This window comes from Raphanus sativus, chromosome 7 (genome assembly GCF_000801105.2).
Source record: "Raphanus sativus cultivar WK10039 chromosome 7, ASM80110v3, whole genome shotgun sequence".
Lineage (NCBI taxonomy): Eukaryota > Viridiplantae > Streptophyta > Magnoliopsida > Brassicales > Brassicaceae > Raphanus > Raphanus sativus.
In genome coordinates, this window is record NC_079517.1 from 18,738,572 (window position 1) to 18,755,232 (window position 16,661).

Below are 16,661 nucleotides of genomic sequence, written 5' to 3' on the forward strand. Positions count from 1 at the left end.
GCTTTAGGTGGCTGATCTGACTCCTTCTGCTTCCCTTTCTCAGCCGATGTGAATCTCCTGGGGTCTAGATCAGGCAGTTGCTTTCCACTCCTCAAACCTACTGCATTGCACTCCTTGGGGTTCTTGTCTGTTTTTCCAGGGAGAGTTCCTTGCTGTCTCTTCACGTTCTCAGCAGTCTGAGCAATCTGAATATCCATCTGTCTCATATGGCTTGAGACATTGTCATACTTCACACTCAGGTCATTGAACATATGATTCATCCTGGTGTTGATGTCGTTTGTGACCTGGTTCAGTGCTTTCCCTTGGATCTGCTGTCCTTGGAGCAGCTGGCTCATCATATTGGCGAGGCTCTTCATGTCATCATGCGGAGCAGTCTGAGTCGGTTGTGCAGCTTGCTGATTAACCGGCTGTTTCTGGCTGTGGAACTGAGCATTCTGAGCTGGGTTAAGGACAAAGGTTCTTCCCTGATTGCCATAAGGCCTTTGGTATCCACTGTTCTGACCCTGGTTCCCTTGAGCTTTATCGTCTGGTTTAGGGGCATTGAACAGGTGGGGATTGTTCCTCACGTTAGGGTTCGGGTGATAGTTCTTGAACTGCCATCCTTGCCCATTCACGTAGCTCACTTCATGCTGATCCTCAGCCGACTGATCTGCCTCTGATGTGCCTTCTGCGGTAGCTTTATCCTGTGGGGATTCTTCCATGATGAAGACCTGGTTCTGGTTACTCTTAATCAGCTGATCGACCTTGGCAGAGAGCTCATCAATCTTGCTGTTGTCGATGCTCTTCACCTTCTGAGTGCGATCAGTCTCGCGGTTATTGTCAGCTGAGCTTGAGGCCATGTTCTCAATCAACTCGAATGCACCTTGAGTGGACTGAGTCATGAAGTCTCCCTTACTGGCTGAGTTCAAAGCGTTCCTGTACTCCCAGCCTACTCCATCGTAGAACACTCCCAGCAGATAGTCTTCCTCAAAACCGTGATGTGGGCATTCTCTGCGGTAGACATTGAATCGCTCCCAAGCATCACAGAACGGCTCGTCTACCAATTGTTTGAAGGTCACGATCTTCTGTCTCAGAGCTGCTGTCTTCGATTTCGTGTAGAAGTGGCTTAAGAAGCCTCTCGGACTTGTTCCCAAGTGGTGAGTGATCCGGTGGGTAGTGAATCAAGCCAGCGAGCAGCTTTCCCATCAAGAGAGAAAGGGAACAGAGTACACTTGATGTAATCGGGTGGTACTCCATTCGCTTTAGTGAAACCACACATCTTCTCAAAGTGCTCGATGTGGTCCATCGGTATCTCAGCAGGAAGCCCATTGAAGATCTTCCTTTGCACTAGACTTATCAAGGCTGGCTTGATCTCGAAGTCTTGCCTTGTGCACGGTGGAGGGGTTATGGCAGATCGCGTAGCGGGCAGATTACGCAGTAAGTTTCTCTGGCCGATCTGGACCACTCCCTCCTGTTGGTTCGCAGCATTCAGAGCAGCTTGCTCGGCAGCAGCTTGCTGCGCTTGGATCGTCTGCTGCATCTGCTGCATCTGCTGTTGCATGAGTGCAAACGCAGCAGTGAGATCATCTGGATGATCACCCATGTCGGTGTTCGTTGATCTCGGCTGTTGACGGTTCTGTCGTTCCAATCTCGCTAGTTCCTCGTTAGAAAGCTGATGCAATGGCCCTTGTGCGTTGCTCCGAGTATGTCTACTGGTCATGCACCTGGATCATCAGCTGAAACAAAGAAAATAACACGAGTTAGATATCTTAGACTAGATATGAAACCGAAAATTAGAGGTAAAAAATCTGGTCCCCGGCAACGGCGCCAAAACTTGATACACTAAAAATGAATCCTTGCTACTGCCAAGTTAACAGTTGCAATTGTAGTACTTGAGATTCAAATCCAGAGGACCAGTCTACACTCTAGTTCTATAAGTTTCAGAATCAAGCTAAGAAGAAGATATGAATTGGTTGAAATAGGCGATAGCAAACAAGCAAAATAAACACGAGATTGATTCAATTAAACAAGAGCTAGCCTAGGGTATTTCATTGGGTGTTGAATTGGAGCCAAACAATTATTCAAGCGCGATGAAGTGCTTTCTAGAACTCGGATCACTCAGCTGGAACACTCCACTGTCGTGGTAGTGATCGCTTTGCAGATCGATCTCACCACCTAACTGTCGTTGGGATGAGAATCGATTGCAAGCTTTAGAGAACAGGTCCGATCAGTTCACTTACCACCCTAATATCTACTTTCGCTGATTAGGGATACTAAGCTCATTCAATACATGTCAAGTTATCATCCTAAGCGGTTAACTAAGTGATGAACTAGTGATCTAACATCAAGTGATCAGTTTAATGAAAGCAGTAAGAACAGTATGAATGAAGAACAGTTATAGATCGCTTATCTATGTTTAGCTCATGTCTCAACACCCTAAAAACCCTAGGCGAGCAAGGTCACTACTCGATCATGATGCACATAAACAAAGACATAAATCCTGAATAAAATTGCATAAGAACAGAGTAGAAAACAATAGGGTTCAGATGATCTTCTCTATGAGAGGATGGATTCTTCTCCCTTACAAGTTGCAGATCGCAATACTCAGTGTTCTCTTGTAAAAACTAGCGTAAAAAAAATAGAAAATAGATAGATGGCGTTTTATATGGAGGCGCCAATCAGAAGAGAAAAAGATTAGGGCAACAAGGCTTTAATTCCTGAAATAGGAGTTTCCATATTCGTCTGGAACAATCTCCGGATCACTCCGTCTGCTTGTTCCGCTTGAGAGAGAACAGTCTCGGGACTGTTCTCTTGAGTGTTCTCCGCAGGAATGCTCCAAAAGGACATCTTTTCATCAGGCACCTTCTCTTCTTTCTTCTGCTAACTCCAGACATGTAAAAGGTCAAAAGGGACTAGACTGACACGAATTAGTGACTTGAAACAAATGAAAACATATATACAATGATGTGAAAAACACCATATATCAACATCTTTTGCTAAAGACTCGTTTCAAGATATATGAATGTATGTTTTACTTTCGGCTGCGTCCATGGACCATATGTATAATATTTTGGGCTTGTGAACTCAATATAATATATATATATGATATAAAGTATGTTTTATATTCGAAACGTGTTGAATCTGATATTAGGTTAGTCCGACCTAACACAACTCTATGACTCGGAACGGGTTGCAAAGCCTAAGACCGAAGATTAGAAGAAACGAGTTTTGAATGGTTAATCTGGGTTACTTAATCTTATTTTGTGACTTGGAAATTCTATTCTTAACCCGTTGTAACATTTCTGGACCGGGCAGAGGAAGGTCTTTTGGGCATGTTTTATTTATTGCCTGACTGGCTGACCGATGTCTTAAAACGGTTCGGGGGTGTTACAGCTTCATAAATGTAAATACCTCGATACATATTTAAATAAGCGTCAGTAGTGACTAGAAGGTGTGTACACACCAATCGTGCAACTCCAGACAATCTTACACTCTTGAAGAACCCGAGAAATTGTCCATGTGTACACATGATTATTGTACACCAACAATATATGTTTCCTACAACATTATGCACACTGCACTATTTTTACTATTCATTACAACTTTGGTATTTACATCTACTACTATAGCCCCTTTCATATTTGAAGTTATCTCTTGAGATATATCAAGCTATATCTCTGATGGTGAGGCGATGTCAACAACATGATTTATTCAAGCTTCAACCATGGCGTTTATCTCTTCTTTCTTGTACACCAAAATATATCAGTGTCCCTTCGTGATAGTGGAAGTCATTTGACATAAAAACGTATCAATGCTCATTCATGAAAGTGAAAATCATTTGACACCAGTTTTCAGTATCCATCTTTCACTTTTTCATTTTAATTTAATACTTTATTTTTAGGTTGTTCTATTCGTGAAAGTAGACACTAAAATGTATTAAGACTGTTTAACTGAATATGCTTAAGCTTATGGGTTTGGACTTATCAGTGAGACATGATTCAAGTATACATGTACACTAAAATATATAGTATTGTACATGTATACACCAAATATTGTACAAATGTACATCCATAATTGTACGTCACATAGACACCATCAAAAATATATTAACACCCATGCTATCAAGATCTAAAATAAGTTTCATTCACGACAACGAGAATCTTTTTTATTCACATAAACCACGCTTCCTTGTCCTTATACCTACAAAGACAAATCTCTTTGTTTAATATGTACATGTGTATACCAACATTATGTACACATCAAGTGGTCACCCAATATACTTGTGTACACGAAAAAAGTGCATACACAAAACACAAAAACAATACTCGTGTACACGAAAAATGTACATACACAAAACAAAAAAAGCAATACAAATTTTGTTTACTTAGAAATGTTAACTTAGAAATGTATACATGCATGTTTTATAAAATGTACATACACAAAAGCACGTGTACATGTAGATTTTATAAAAAAGGAACATAGAATTTGTATAATCATTTTGTTTCGATGTCCACGAACTTAGGTTGTACACATATACATTAAATTTGTTGTCCATAATTATAATTTTTTTAATGAGTGGCAATTTTATAATTATTTCATCTTTTGTTCTAGGGTTTTCTGAATTTCCTGCAAATATATCTAAGGGTCGCCATTGATTTTTATCATGCAATATTCATTATATTTTTTGTTCAGGAGGAGGAGGCAAGAAACTTTTACGATAGATCTTGGTTTTTGTTCAGGTGATGACTGCCCTCTTCTTTATCTTCATTCTTTTTAACCATTAAAACCATTGTAACAGAGAGAGAGAGGAAAAGAGAGAGAGAAGCTGTTTCTATATTACAGAAAAGAAGAAAAAATAAAATTAAAAAGTGTAGGACTCATTTAGTTTCAAGAATGCACATGATTAGAAAATAGTTAGCTTGTAGTTGTAGAAAACTACCTTAGGAGCCATAACTGCTCTATATTGTAATAAATAACTTAAAACTGTCATATGATGAAAATAACTCGTTTAAGAAAATAAAACAAAATAAAACATATAATATCAATCAAAATGGGATCTTTAGGTTCACTCTCGCTCAAGACATTAATATAATGCACTAAACCTCAAATCCAAAAAAATCAATTGTCAATCGAAAATGTGGCAGATAATTACCCAAAATCTTAAATTTTACGGAATAAAAGATGAAAACCTTTTCTCGCGGCAGGATGAATCTGTGGAGAAACGATTTGATTAAAGGAGGAAGACAACCTACCAAAAGGAATGGCAACGTAAATAGGGAAATCGGCCAATTCATACATCAACAGAGGACCGCGGTCCCGATCAGTACATACACTACGTACTTGTGCTAAAACATACATCAACTTACGTTTTTTAAAAATTTCATACATCAACTCTTACTTTTCGGTTAATTCATACATTGACCGTCTTACCGTTAGTCAAACTATAACGGTGTCTTATGTGGACTTAACAGATGCTGACGTGGCTTTTATATTTTTTATTTAATTAATAAAATAAAAGTAAAATCGTTTTATATCTGTCAATGCGGGGAATCGAACCCGGGTTCAGCCAAATTTGAAACACTCACTAAACCACTGTGCCACAAGAATATATTGATAATGTTATCTATTGTGTCTTACTTATATATATAATTTGTTCGTATATTTCTAATTCTAGAATTAACTCCACAAAATATATATAAATTTCGAAAAATTATTATAAAAATTTTGAATTTGAAAGACATTTGAAAATAAATTTCGAAAAATAAAATATTACAAATAAAATATAAAAAACATTTGAAAATAAATTTCGAAAAATTATTATAAAAATTTTGAATTTGAAAACATAGAATTCAACACTATTAAATAAATATTTTTATTTTTATTATTTATTTATATTTAATTTATATTATAAAAAGTTTTAATTTGAAAACATAGAATTCAAAAGTATTAAAATATTTTTATTTTATTATTTATTTAAATAATTATTTATAATTACTTTTATATTTGATTTATAATAATAAAAAATAATAGTTTTGAATTCTATGTTTTCAAATTCAAACTTTTTATAATATAAATTAAACATAAATTACGAATTAAATAAATTTAATTATATAAATATAAATAATTATTTAATAAATAATTATTTAATAAATAATAAAAATAAAAATAAAAAATATTTATTTAATAGTTTTAACTTCTAATTTTTCAAATTCAAAATTTTATAATAATTTTTGGAAATTTATTGTCAAATGATTTTTATATTTTATTTGTAAATTTTGAAAATACTTTTTTGATTTTTAAAAATTTTTATTTTGAAAAAAAAAAGATCATAATAACAACAGTTAAGGCAATTAACCACAATTCTTAGAGTTTATATATATTTTGTGGAGCTAATTCTAGATAATTAGAAATATATGAACAAAAATTATATATAAGTAAGCTACAATAGATATCAATATCAATATATTCGTGTGGCACAGTGGTTTAGTGAGTGATTCAAATTGGGATGAACCCAGGTTTGATTCCTCCCTTCCATAGTTTTAAATTGGATTTTATTTTTATTTTATTAATTTAATAAAATGTAAAAGCCACCTCAGCATCCGTTAAGTCCACATATGACATCGTTATAGTTTGACTAACGGTAAGACGTTTAATGTATGAATTAACCGAAAAGTAAGAGGTGATGTATAATTTTTTTTTAAAAACGTAAGTTGATGTATGTTTTAGTACAGGTATGTAGTGTATATACTGATCGGGACCTCGATCCTCTATTGATGTATAAATTGACCGATTTTCCCAACGTAAATATATAAAAACGGGTCGAAGGCCTTTCACCTTGTTTTCCGGTTCAGTTAAAACAAAAAGTCGGTTATACCCTCTGTTTTAAAATTCATGATTTTTAAGAAATTTGTGTAATAAATAGGCCAATTTTAGGCCCAAAACACTTTCGAAAGGGCTAGGGTTTGTCTTTTAGCCTCCGTATATATTTGAGTTTTTTTCAGTCATTGTCCTTCTTCTTTTGGAGGAGCACGATCCAGAGAGACAAGGTACCACTTCTGATTCATTTCCTCTGTTATCTATTTTCATCGATTTTGTTAGTAATAGAAATCTTTGTTTTGTTTTGGATGTGTTGGTTACTTTGCAGAAGAAGATGACAACTCCGCAAGTGAAGACCGGTTTGTTCGTCGGTTTGAACAAAGGCCATGTTGTCACCAGACGCGAGTTGGCTCCTCGTCCCCGTGCTCGCAAAGGAGTATGTTTCTCAGTCTTTGCAATAGTTTTAGTTGTTTCCACTAGAATTTGGTGATAGTGCCTGGCATATATAGTTTTGATTCTGTTGGTGGATTCATGATCTGCTCATTAAAGTAATAGAATTTTTGATATTGCAGAGCAGACCTGGCTTATGTTTCGTTGCCGCATTTCTTATGTTGTGAATGTTATATGTTCACTAGATTAGCTAACTCAAAAACAATATCTATCCTTGTGATTTACGGCATTCTTGATCTTATGTTTTACTTGGTTTTTGTTTTGGTGGCTTTATTTTCATTGTCCTTATTGTTTTATTTGTTGTGGATCTGATTAGGGTTTAATTTTTTCTCATGTGCTCAGAAAACAAGCAAGAGAACAATCTTCATCAGATCATTGATCAGGGAAGTTGCTGGTTTTGCTCCCTACGAGAAGAGAATCACTGAGCTTCTAAAGGTTGGTAAAGACAAGCGTGCTCTTAAGGTGGCCAAGCGAAAGTTGGGTACCCACAAGAGAGCCAAGAGGAAGAGAGAGGAGATGTCTAGTGTTCTCCGCAAGATGAGGTAATACCCTATATCCCCATTTCTTAAAATTCTGTTTTCTTCTAGATGAGCAACTTGTTGTTACAGCCTGCTTATGCGTAATATGAAAACTAAACAATCTTATCGTTGATTTTGTGCTTCTAAAACTCAGATACGTTTTTTTTCTTTCTTGTTGTAATAACTGTAGGTCTGGTGGTGGTGGTGTAACCGAGAAGAAGAAATGAGCTTGGCGAGAGGACCACTCGAATTGTTTGTGTTTATTGTTTTGGATCTAAAGAGTTTTGTTTTGTCCATGACCGTGGATTATTATTATTTTGCTTTACTTTTAGCTCTTAAACGGCACAGCACAAGCATTATGATCTTATTATCCAATTAATATTTATCCCAAAAATATTTAAAAAAACATCTACAAAATGCTAATATTCCAATTATTATTTATCACAAAAATATTTATAAAAAACAATTACAAGATGCTAATGTTCCAACTAATATTTATAACAAAAATATTTAAAAAAGCATTTACAAAATTTAAAACAGAGTCTTATTTTCTAAATGCCGATGATCTTTATTCAATGTTCTCATAGTAAAAAAATATTTATATATTATATATTATAAAATATATATCTAATCTATTAAAATAGAGTCTTATTTTCTAGTTAAGAATGTTGTCATTAACTTTTAGATTTATTCATATTTCATTAGAGATAAATGTAACATGCTGTAACAAGTAAGTAGTATCTTCCAATATTTTTGTTAGTAACTACTCTATATCTACTGAAGTATAGTGTTCAAAAATACGTCCAATGCGGCCGCATATTCGGTCAGTATACGCTATGCGGACACCTAACGTAGCGAAATCATTATATACGGCTTAGTATGCGGTTTGTTAATAAGCGGACGTATATACGGCGCATAGTCCGCACATACGGAGCTGTTTAGGCGTTTGTATTTTTTTGTTCTTTCAAAAAGACGGTTACATAATTAAATAAAGTTAAGTCAAAAATTGAAAAGCATAAAACAACATAGTTTATCGAAAGTTTCTATATGCTAAGTTGTTGACCATTCACGTTCAGTTCTTTCTCATAAAGCCCTGAAATCTTTATTTTGCTACTTTATCTTTTTCTATCTCTTGTTTTTAATCAAATGAAAATCAAGTTCCAAACATGTACAATCAAGAAAGAAAATGATAATTAGACTTTTAGTTTAGTTTATTTTCTTTACGTTTTAGTCATTATTTTGATTTGAGGATTATGACTTTTCTCTTTTTTTATTTAGATTAAGAATTATTAAACTTTTAGACATCAGTTATTTGATTTTATGAATTAAGTATTGAAAACCTTATATTATTTTAGTATTATTTTATTTTCATATTAGTCATCAATAAATATTATACAAATGTTATATATATCCGTCTAGGCCCCGTTTAGACGTCCGCATATACAGCTATGCGCTAGACGCTGGATCACCGCACAGTGAGCGCATAGCGTATTTTAGAATATTGATACATACTAATTAAATATAGTAACTATAATTAATATATGTATAAAAGATATTTGTATTCACAAAACTGCATTTGTGTATCTAGGAATATGCGAGATCCATAGCTATTTTCTAAACTTTATTGATATACTATATGTACTAATGATCTTATATTTACGAAGAGTGATTAATAGGTTTAATTATATTTATATACACTAAATTGTATTTATATCATGTAAAGAAATATAACATCACGAAACATCCTTAAAAATTATTTATATATACTATGTTAGTAAGATACTTTCACTTTTTCAAGATATAAAAGTGTCGATAGTGAAATTTCTAAGAAAATTATTTACATAATCCAAACAATACTCACACTAAATATAAATATAAGTTTTATTCATTTTAGAATCTAATCTATTAATTTATGGTTCTATTTTTTATCTACTTACAAATAATCTATGTTGGGCAATTACATTTAACTAGCTTTACTATTATATCTACTTATATCTAACTTAATTATTATTAAATATATATACTCTAATCTTAAATTAAGGAAAGAAATAATAAACTATTGTTTTTAAATGACAAATTCAATTTAAATTAACACTATGTTTAAGTAATAATAAATTATATTTTATTTATTAATAAAAAATAATAATATATGCCTACTATTTCATATATATAATTGTACTTTAATTCAAATGCAAGAAACAAATTCTTTGAAATCCTGAACAAATACATAATAATACAATTCTTATAGATAGAGTATTAAAATTACATATATATGATAAAATAAATAAAAATAGTTATTAATATTTAATGATATGATAGAACATGTAACTATTGATATTTTTATGAGTATAGTTTTACGGGTTGTTCCAACAAACATATAAAATATTTATCAAATATAAAATTAAACAAACAAAACATACTTTATGTTAAGTTCAGGCGTTCAGGTATCCGTTGGATACGGATTGGGTATTTGGAATTTTTGTTCAAATTTATATCACATCATAAAATCTATAATGTAACCAGATAATGTTCTGATTCAGTTTATATGGGTTCGGTTCATATATATTTGAAGTTAAATCCAAAATTTTAAAGCAAAACATAAGAAATAAATTTTTCTCCTAGTCTATATTTGAGAAGTGATTTTGACATGTGTCATCACCAAATTAATTTTGAAAGAAAAATGATGACATGGCATACTAACATTAATGACATGATTTGAAGTAAATTATGACATGAATATTTACATTTAGTGTTGATTTATATTTAAGATAATTTTTTTTTAAATATGATAATAACTTATAGATTATTATGACATATTTACATTTAATATTGATTTATATTTAAGGTAATTTTTTAAGATATGGTAATAATTTATATATCATAGTTAATATAAAAATAAATAATAAATAAATAGAAATATAACTAAAATTAAAATTCCAAAATATTATTTAGCTATATTTTTATAAGTAAATAATTTTTATTACAAAAACAATTCTTCAAAATACTATGCTTTTAAAAAAAAGAATAATTTTCTTTAAATAATGACATGGACATTTACATTTATTGTTGATTTGTATTTTTAGTAGGTTTTTAAAATATGGTAATAGATCATCATTAATATAGCAATAAATAATATAATGTTATAAATAGAAATATAATATTATTTTGGAATTTTAAAAAATTTAATTCTATTTTATAATTACTATTAGTAAAACAATTCTTCAAAATTATACAGTTTTTAAATGTAATTTTCTAATCCCAATACTATTAGTTTATTTTTAATATCCATAATTTTAAAACTTTTATTTCTGCACATGGTGCAGGAAGACACCTAGTTTATATAGAATTGGATATCTAAGGTATTTATTGAAAATTTAAATACTTATTTTAGATATAATTTCATGAGTTTTCGGATTTATTGGGTTTTTTACTTTTTCGGATTGTCCGTTCGGATTCGATTAATAACACTTCAAGTTTGGATATATGATGTATCCCACCCTAAAAACTAATCTGGAATTTCTTACATTTTGAACTGGGTACGGATCGATTTTTTTGTTTTGAGTTAGGCACGGACTTTGGGTTACAAATTTTATGCTCGGGCCTATTTAAATAAAGAAAAAATACGATTATATAAAGTTTTTACCAAAAAATTATTCCGCGCTTTAGCGCGGATCAAAATCTAGTATCTATATTATTTAGAAATAAAAAAACACATGTCATATATTATTTTTAAGATAATATTATATATGAATCATTTATTATTGTAGCAATAAATAAATAACTATATATCATTTATTTTGTTTGATAACATCAAAAATTAGTTTTATATTAAAAAATATATATTTTAAACAAATTTTACGCTGACAAAAAAAAATTTACATTTATTTTAAACAAATGGAAGATATATGTTGCTTTCTTCCGAGATTCAAAAACGATATCCGATGCCTTAAGTTCCATTGACAAACAACTCAATGAGTTCATGGAGATTTTTAGGTTTCTAAATGGACTAGGAAGAGAATATGACCCCATCACTACAGTCATTTAAAGCTCTGACAAAAGATCCACAACCTATTTTCAACGACGTTTTGTCTGACATCCAAGGATTTGACTCAAAACTCCAAACCTATGAAGCTCATGCTTCCGTCAATCACAGTTCAGTCTTCAATATCAAGAGGTCTAGGTAGAACAATGAGAGGTAAAAATACTCATAGAACAGAGAAAAATGATAGTTTGGAAATAAAATATATATCAGAAGGTAGAAGGTTCTCTCAAAGTCAAACGACCTCCAACGTATATGGTGAAAGACCAACATATTAGATATGGGGGCAGAGTGGGTCACATAGCTCTGAAATTTTATAACCGGTTCAACTATATCATGCAGTCTTCTGTACTCTTCATGACTAGGATGAAAATGAAAAGGAATGGTTCCCTGACTAAGGTGCAACAACACATGACACATCCTCCTCCAATAGATTTCAAACATCGCACCCATATGAAAAGAATGTCATAGTCTTGGTCGGTGATGGTGCTTATCCACGCATTACTCATGTCGTCTAATTAAAGCTATTTCGATTCTTTAATTAACTGAATTATGTATCGAATTCCATTCGCCTCACGGTTGGGAAATAATGATTGGTTATATCTAATCCATTCGCTTTGCGACAGGCTTTGAAACATAAGTCAGGCGTCTTTGGCTTTCTCGCTTCCGAGAGGTGCTTTAACAACTTGACTAAAGCGAGAAAGCGAGCAGCAAGTTATGCCAACATTTCTATTGGCCAATAGGGGGGGGGGTTTCCCTAGTGTTAGTGTCGGCCCAGCAGAGTGCTTTCGCCCCCATGTTTCATTAGGCCATACAACTCCTTCAAATCACCACGTACATAGGTATACTTCCTCTAAATAAGATGGTATTCTGTCCTAATATACATATTTCCTTGTAGTGCATTTTTTTAATTCTAATAAAGTTTGCGTAAGTGATTTGGATACTCAAAAAGTGGTGTCCAAAGGTCCTAGACATAAAAGCCTATATGTGTTGGAAAATCAAGAATTTGCAACTCTCTACTCTAACCGACAATGCTCAATACCTGAAGACATGGAATTTTCAGTTGGGACACTCAAATTCGAAGATTCTCTAACAACTAAAGAACAGTAAGGAGAATGAATTTAATAAGCGCATAATTACCTCCTTTTGTGTGCATTGCCAGATGAAAAAGAATAGTTGTGTACTTTTTGTTTCTGACTCCCAAGTGTTGCAACAATTAGATTGTGTGTACTGTGATATTTGGATTCCATCACCTATTGTATCAAACCAAGGATTCAAGTATTTTTGCAGTTTTTATATGATTACTCTAGATATTCGTGGTTCTATCTTCTCAAATTCAAGTCAGATTTCTATTTTGTCTTCACTGCATTTTAAAAAATTAGAGAATGAATTGAATATCAAGATTCAAGTTTTCAAAGGTGATGGAGGAAGGGAATTTGTAAACAATCAAATAAGTCTCACCTGGCCAGTCATGGGATCAAGCATCTGATATGTTGTCCCTACACAACTCAGCAAAATAAGATTGCAGAGAGGAAGCGTAGACACATCATAGAGCTTGGTTTATCCATTAAGTTTCATAGTTATTTTCCTCTACATCATTGGGTATAAGCCTTCTTTACTGATGTCTACACTGGTAATATGCTACCCTCTTCTGTGTTGGCTAACAAGAGTCTGTTTGAGTGCATGTACCAGAAGAAACCAAAATATTCTTCTATACGCTTCTTTGGGTCTGTATGCTATCCATGTCTAAGATCTCTGATCAATCAAAAATTTATAAGACAAAGTCACTTTAGTATGTGTTCCTTGGTTACTTTCCAAATCATAAATGATACAAATGCTTGTATTCATCAATTTGAAAGGTATACATAAAATGACATGTTGTCTTTGATGAGGTATGTTACTTTTGGAGAAGCAATATCAATCATTATTTCATTACTATGAAAGCTCACTTCTCAAAGCATGTCAACATGCTACTTTCTCACCAAAAGATCATGTCTAGGAAAGTCAAGTTTCCAACACAGGTTATTCCTGCAACGGTGATAATTCTCCAGACAACAATGTACCTGATATCACTCAGATGGACAATGTTTAGCCCCAACTAGAACAAGTTGTCCAACATTTTATGACAACCTGATCCAAGGCTGGAACCCATAAACCAAATCAAAGGTACAATAAAAATTCTATAAATTAATAATGTTGGGATTATGACACTTTATTAATTTATAGATTTATTAATTTATAAAAAATGATGGATTTTTCTATTTTAAAATATATCTTTATATAAAATATATAAAAATAATTAATTTTACCTTATATACATTAATTAAGTTTTAGAAATTCGACTTTCATATTATTTTTATATTGTTTTGTAAACATGAAATACATTTTCTTAGAATTTAAATGTGGTTTTAGATATGATTTTACTAAATATTATCAAAATATATTGAAATGTTAAGAAAAATAGAGATAATGTCATTATGAATATAAAAATAATAGAATTTTTGGTTTGTACATATATATATATATATATATATATATATATATATATATATATATATTAATTTATGATTTTAATAAGACCATATATTTATATAGAGTTTTCTAAAAAATATTATTTTATTAATTTATCGATTTTTGTAATATTTTGAACCGGTCGAATTTGGAACCGAAAGAATTTATGAATTTATAGCATTTATTAATTTATCAAGTATTAATTTATAGAGTTTTTACTGTATGTTATAATCGCCTTAAAGACACCAATAAAAGAGCAAAAGTAGATTGTTGAGGCACTAAAACATCCAGGATGGAAAGATTACATTCATGATGAAATGAGAACTATACACATGCTTCACACTTGGACATTAATACATGTCCTAGAAGACATGAATGTGTTAGGTTGTCATTAGGTATTCAAAGTAAAACTCCGGCCAAATGAAACTGTAGCAAGAGTTTATAACCATGAAAAAGTTCTTGATTACCTAGATATATTTAGCATTGTTGTTTACCCTAGTATCACTGGTTGACAGAGCAATGTGTGGTGTATCCCGACTCCTGGGAAGATGAGAGACTTCATGTGGAAAGCTTTGACAGGATGTATTGCTACGGCCGAAAGACTTGTCTATAGACATATAGGCACCGATAGGAGTTGTCCTAGATGCGGTGACTCTGAGGAAACCATTAATCACCTTCTCTTTGAATGCCTCCTGACCCTTTAGGTGTGGGCTTTATCGGACTATCTATCCCTTCTGGGTTACTTCCCGAGTACATCTGTTTACCAAAATATGAACTTAGTTTTTGGAAGAAGAAAGACGTGGTCTATATGGAACCACTTATTAAAACCTTCCCATAGATTCTATAGTACATCTGTAAGGCACGCAACGACAAATTATTCAATGGAAATGAGATATCACCGATTGACACCCTCCGGCTTACTTCTGTTGAAGCTGAGTGCGGGAGAAAAGCCAACTTACCTGAGGATGAAAAGGAAGTAGGGACACACCCTGTTCAGGCGGTTATTTCGACTCTCCCAGAGGACCCCCAACGTCCGACCTGTCAAATTGATGTGTCATGGGTCAATAATGGCACAGTCAGTGGTCTAGGGTGATTCTACAAGGATCAAATGGGAGTCAAAATATTTGGACTACAAGGATGCCGGAAGAGCCTATCAGCCCTCCATGTAGAGATGGAGGGACTCATATGGGCAATGTATTGCTTATGAGAGTTACATTGTACCATGGTCCACATGGAGACGGATCGTTCCAATCTGGTGGACATGATTAGTATCCCTGCTGACTGGCCGGCCTTTGCCTCTGAGCTAGTCTCTTTCCGCCTACTCATGGATGGATTCTAAGGTTTCAGCATCGCCCACATACCGAGGAATAGGAATTTGCGTGCAGGTTCTCTCACCAAGGAGGCGAGAAGTAGCAGTACTCTTTTTCCTATGAAGATCAGACCCAACCGGACAGAGCGTCTCCTCGGAACAACTCAGATTCGACTACCACTTGATCTTTGAAGATGGGAACCAACAAAAAAAAATTTAGCATTGTTGTCCATACAGCTACTATAAGATTGGTTTTGGAAATTGCAACAGTCAAGGATTGATATATCAAGCAACTTGACGTATCCAATGCATTTTTCCGTGGTAAACTACAAAAACATGTCACTACAAGAAAAATGAGTTTTGATAGCAGTAGAGGATAGCGTTTTTTTACCTTTGTGCTATGATTGACATACCCTTTAGTTTTATATAGCGTTTGCAAAAATGCAAACACTATGTTTGGTCGATCCAAATTAAATTCTGAAAACACTTTCTAGAAACGTAGTATATATAGCACTCTCAAACTTGAAACGCTATGCATAATTAAGACGGAAAAAATAATTGATTTTCCCTCTTTATAGATTTCATTTGTAAACTCTTAAAAACTCTATATCCTAAATCCTAAACCCTAAAATTTGAACATAACCCCTAAAACTCAAGTATTTTTTTAGTTTAATCACAAATCTAATTTTAAATTCAAATTTAATATTATTAAAATTTTAATTTCAAATACTAAATCTGAACTTCAAACCCTAAACTTTAGACCTATATATATGATACCTTAAATTAATTGTTTTTTTTTTTTGAAACACACTCCAAATTAATTATATACCATAAACATAAAATCTAACCCTCAAACACTCCAAACCCTATATCACAAACATTAAAAGACCCAAACATTAAACTTAAACTTCTTAATTGAATCTCTTACAATTTTTAATCTAAATCCTAACATTAAATCCTATCTTAAGCACAAATTCAAATTTATATTTCAAACTCTAACTTTAGTTCTTATACTTACATTTTTTATCCTATATTCCAA

General features: G+C 32.7%; 1 protein-coding gene and 1 non-coding gene across 2 annotated transcripts; both read left to right on the forward strand.

Moving 5' to 3' along the window:
• Nucleotides 1-969: 969 nt before the first annotated feature.
• LOC130498181 (small nucleolar RNA R71) lies at nucleotides 970-1,076 on the forward strand. Its single transcript, XR_008937102.1, has one exon. It is a non-coding gene; the product is annotated as a small nucleolar RNA R71 (small nucleolar RNA).
• Nucleotides 1,077-6,913: 5,837 nt separating this feature from the next.
• On the forward strand, nucleotides 6,914-8,088 carry LOC108815939 (60S ribosomal protein L36-2). Its single transcript, XM_018588482.2, has 4 exons — nucleotides 6,914-7,025; nucleotides 7,124-7,231; nucleotides 7,588-7,787; nucleotides 7,954-8,088. Exons 2-4 carry the CDS (start codon nucleotides 7,130-7,132, stop codon nucleotides 7,988-7,990), a joined length of 339 nt encoding a protein of 112 aa, XP_018443984.1. The 5' UTR covers nucleotides 6,914-7,025; nucleotides 7,124-7,129; the 3' UTR covers nucleotides 7,991-8,088.
• Nucleotides 8,089-16,661: the final 8,573 nt, after the last annotated feature.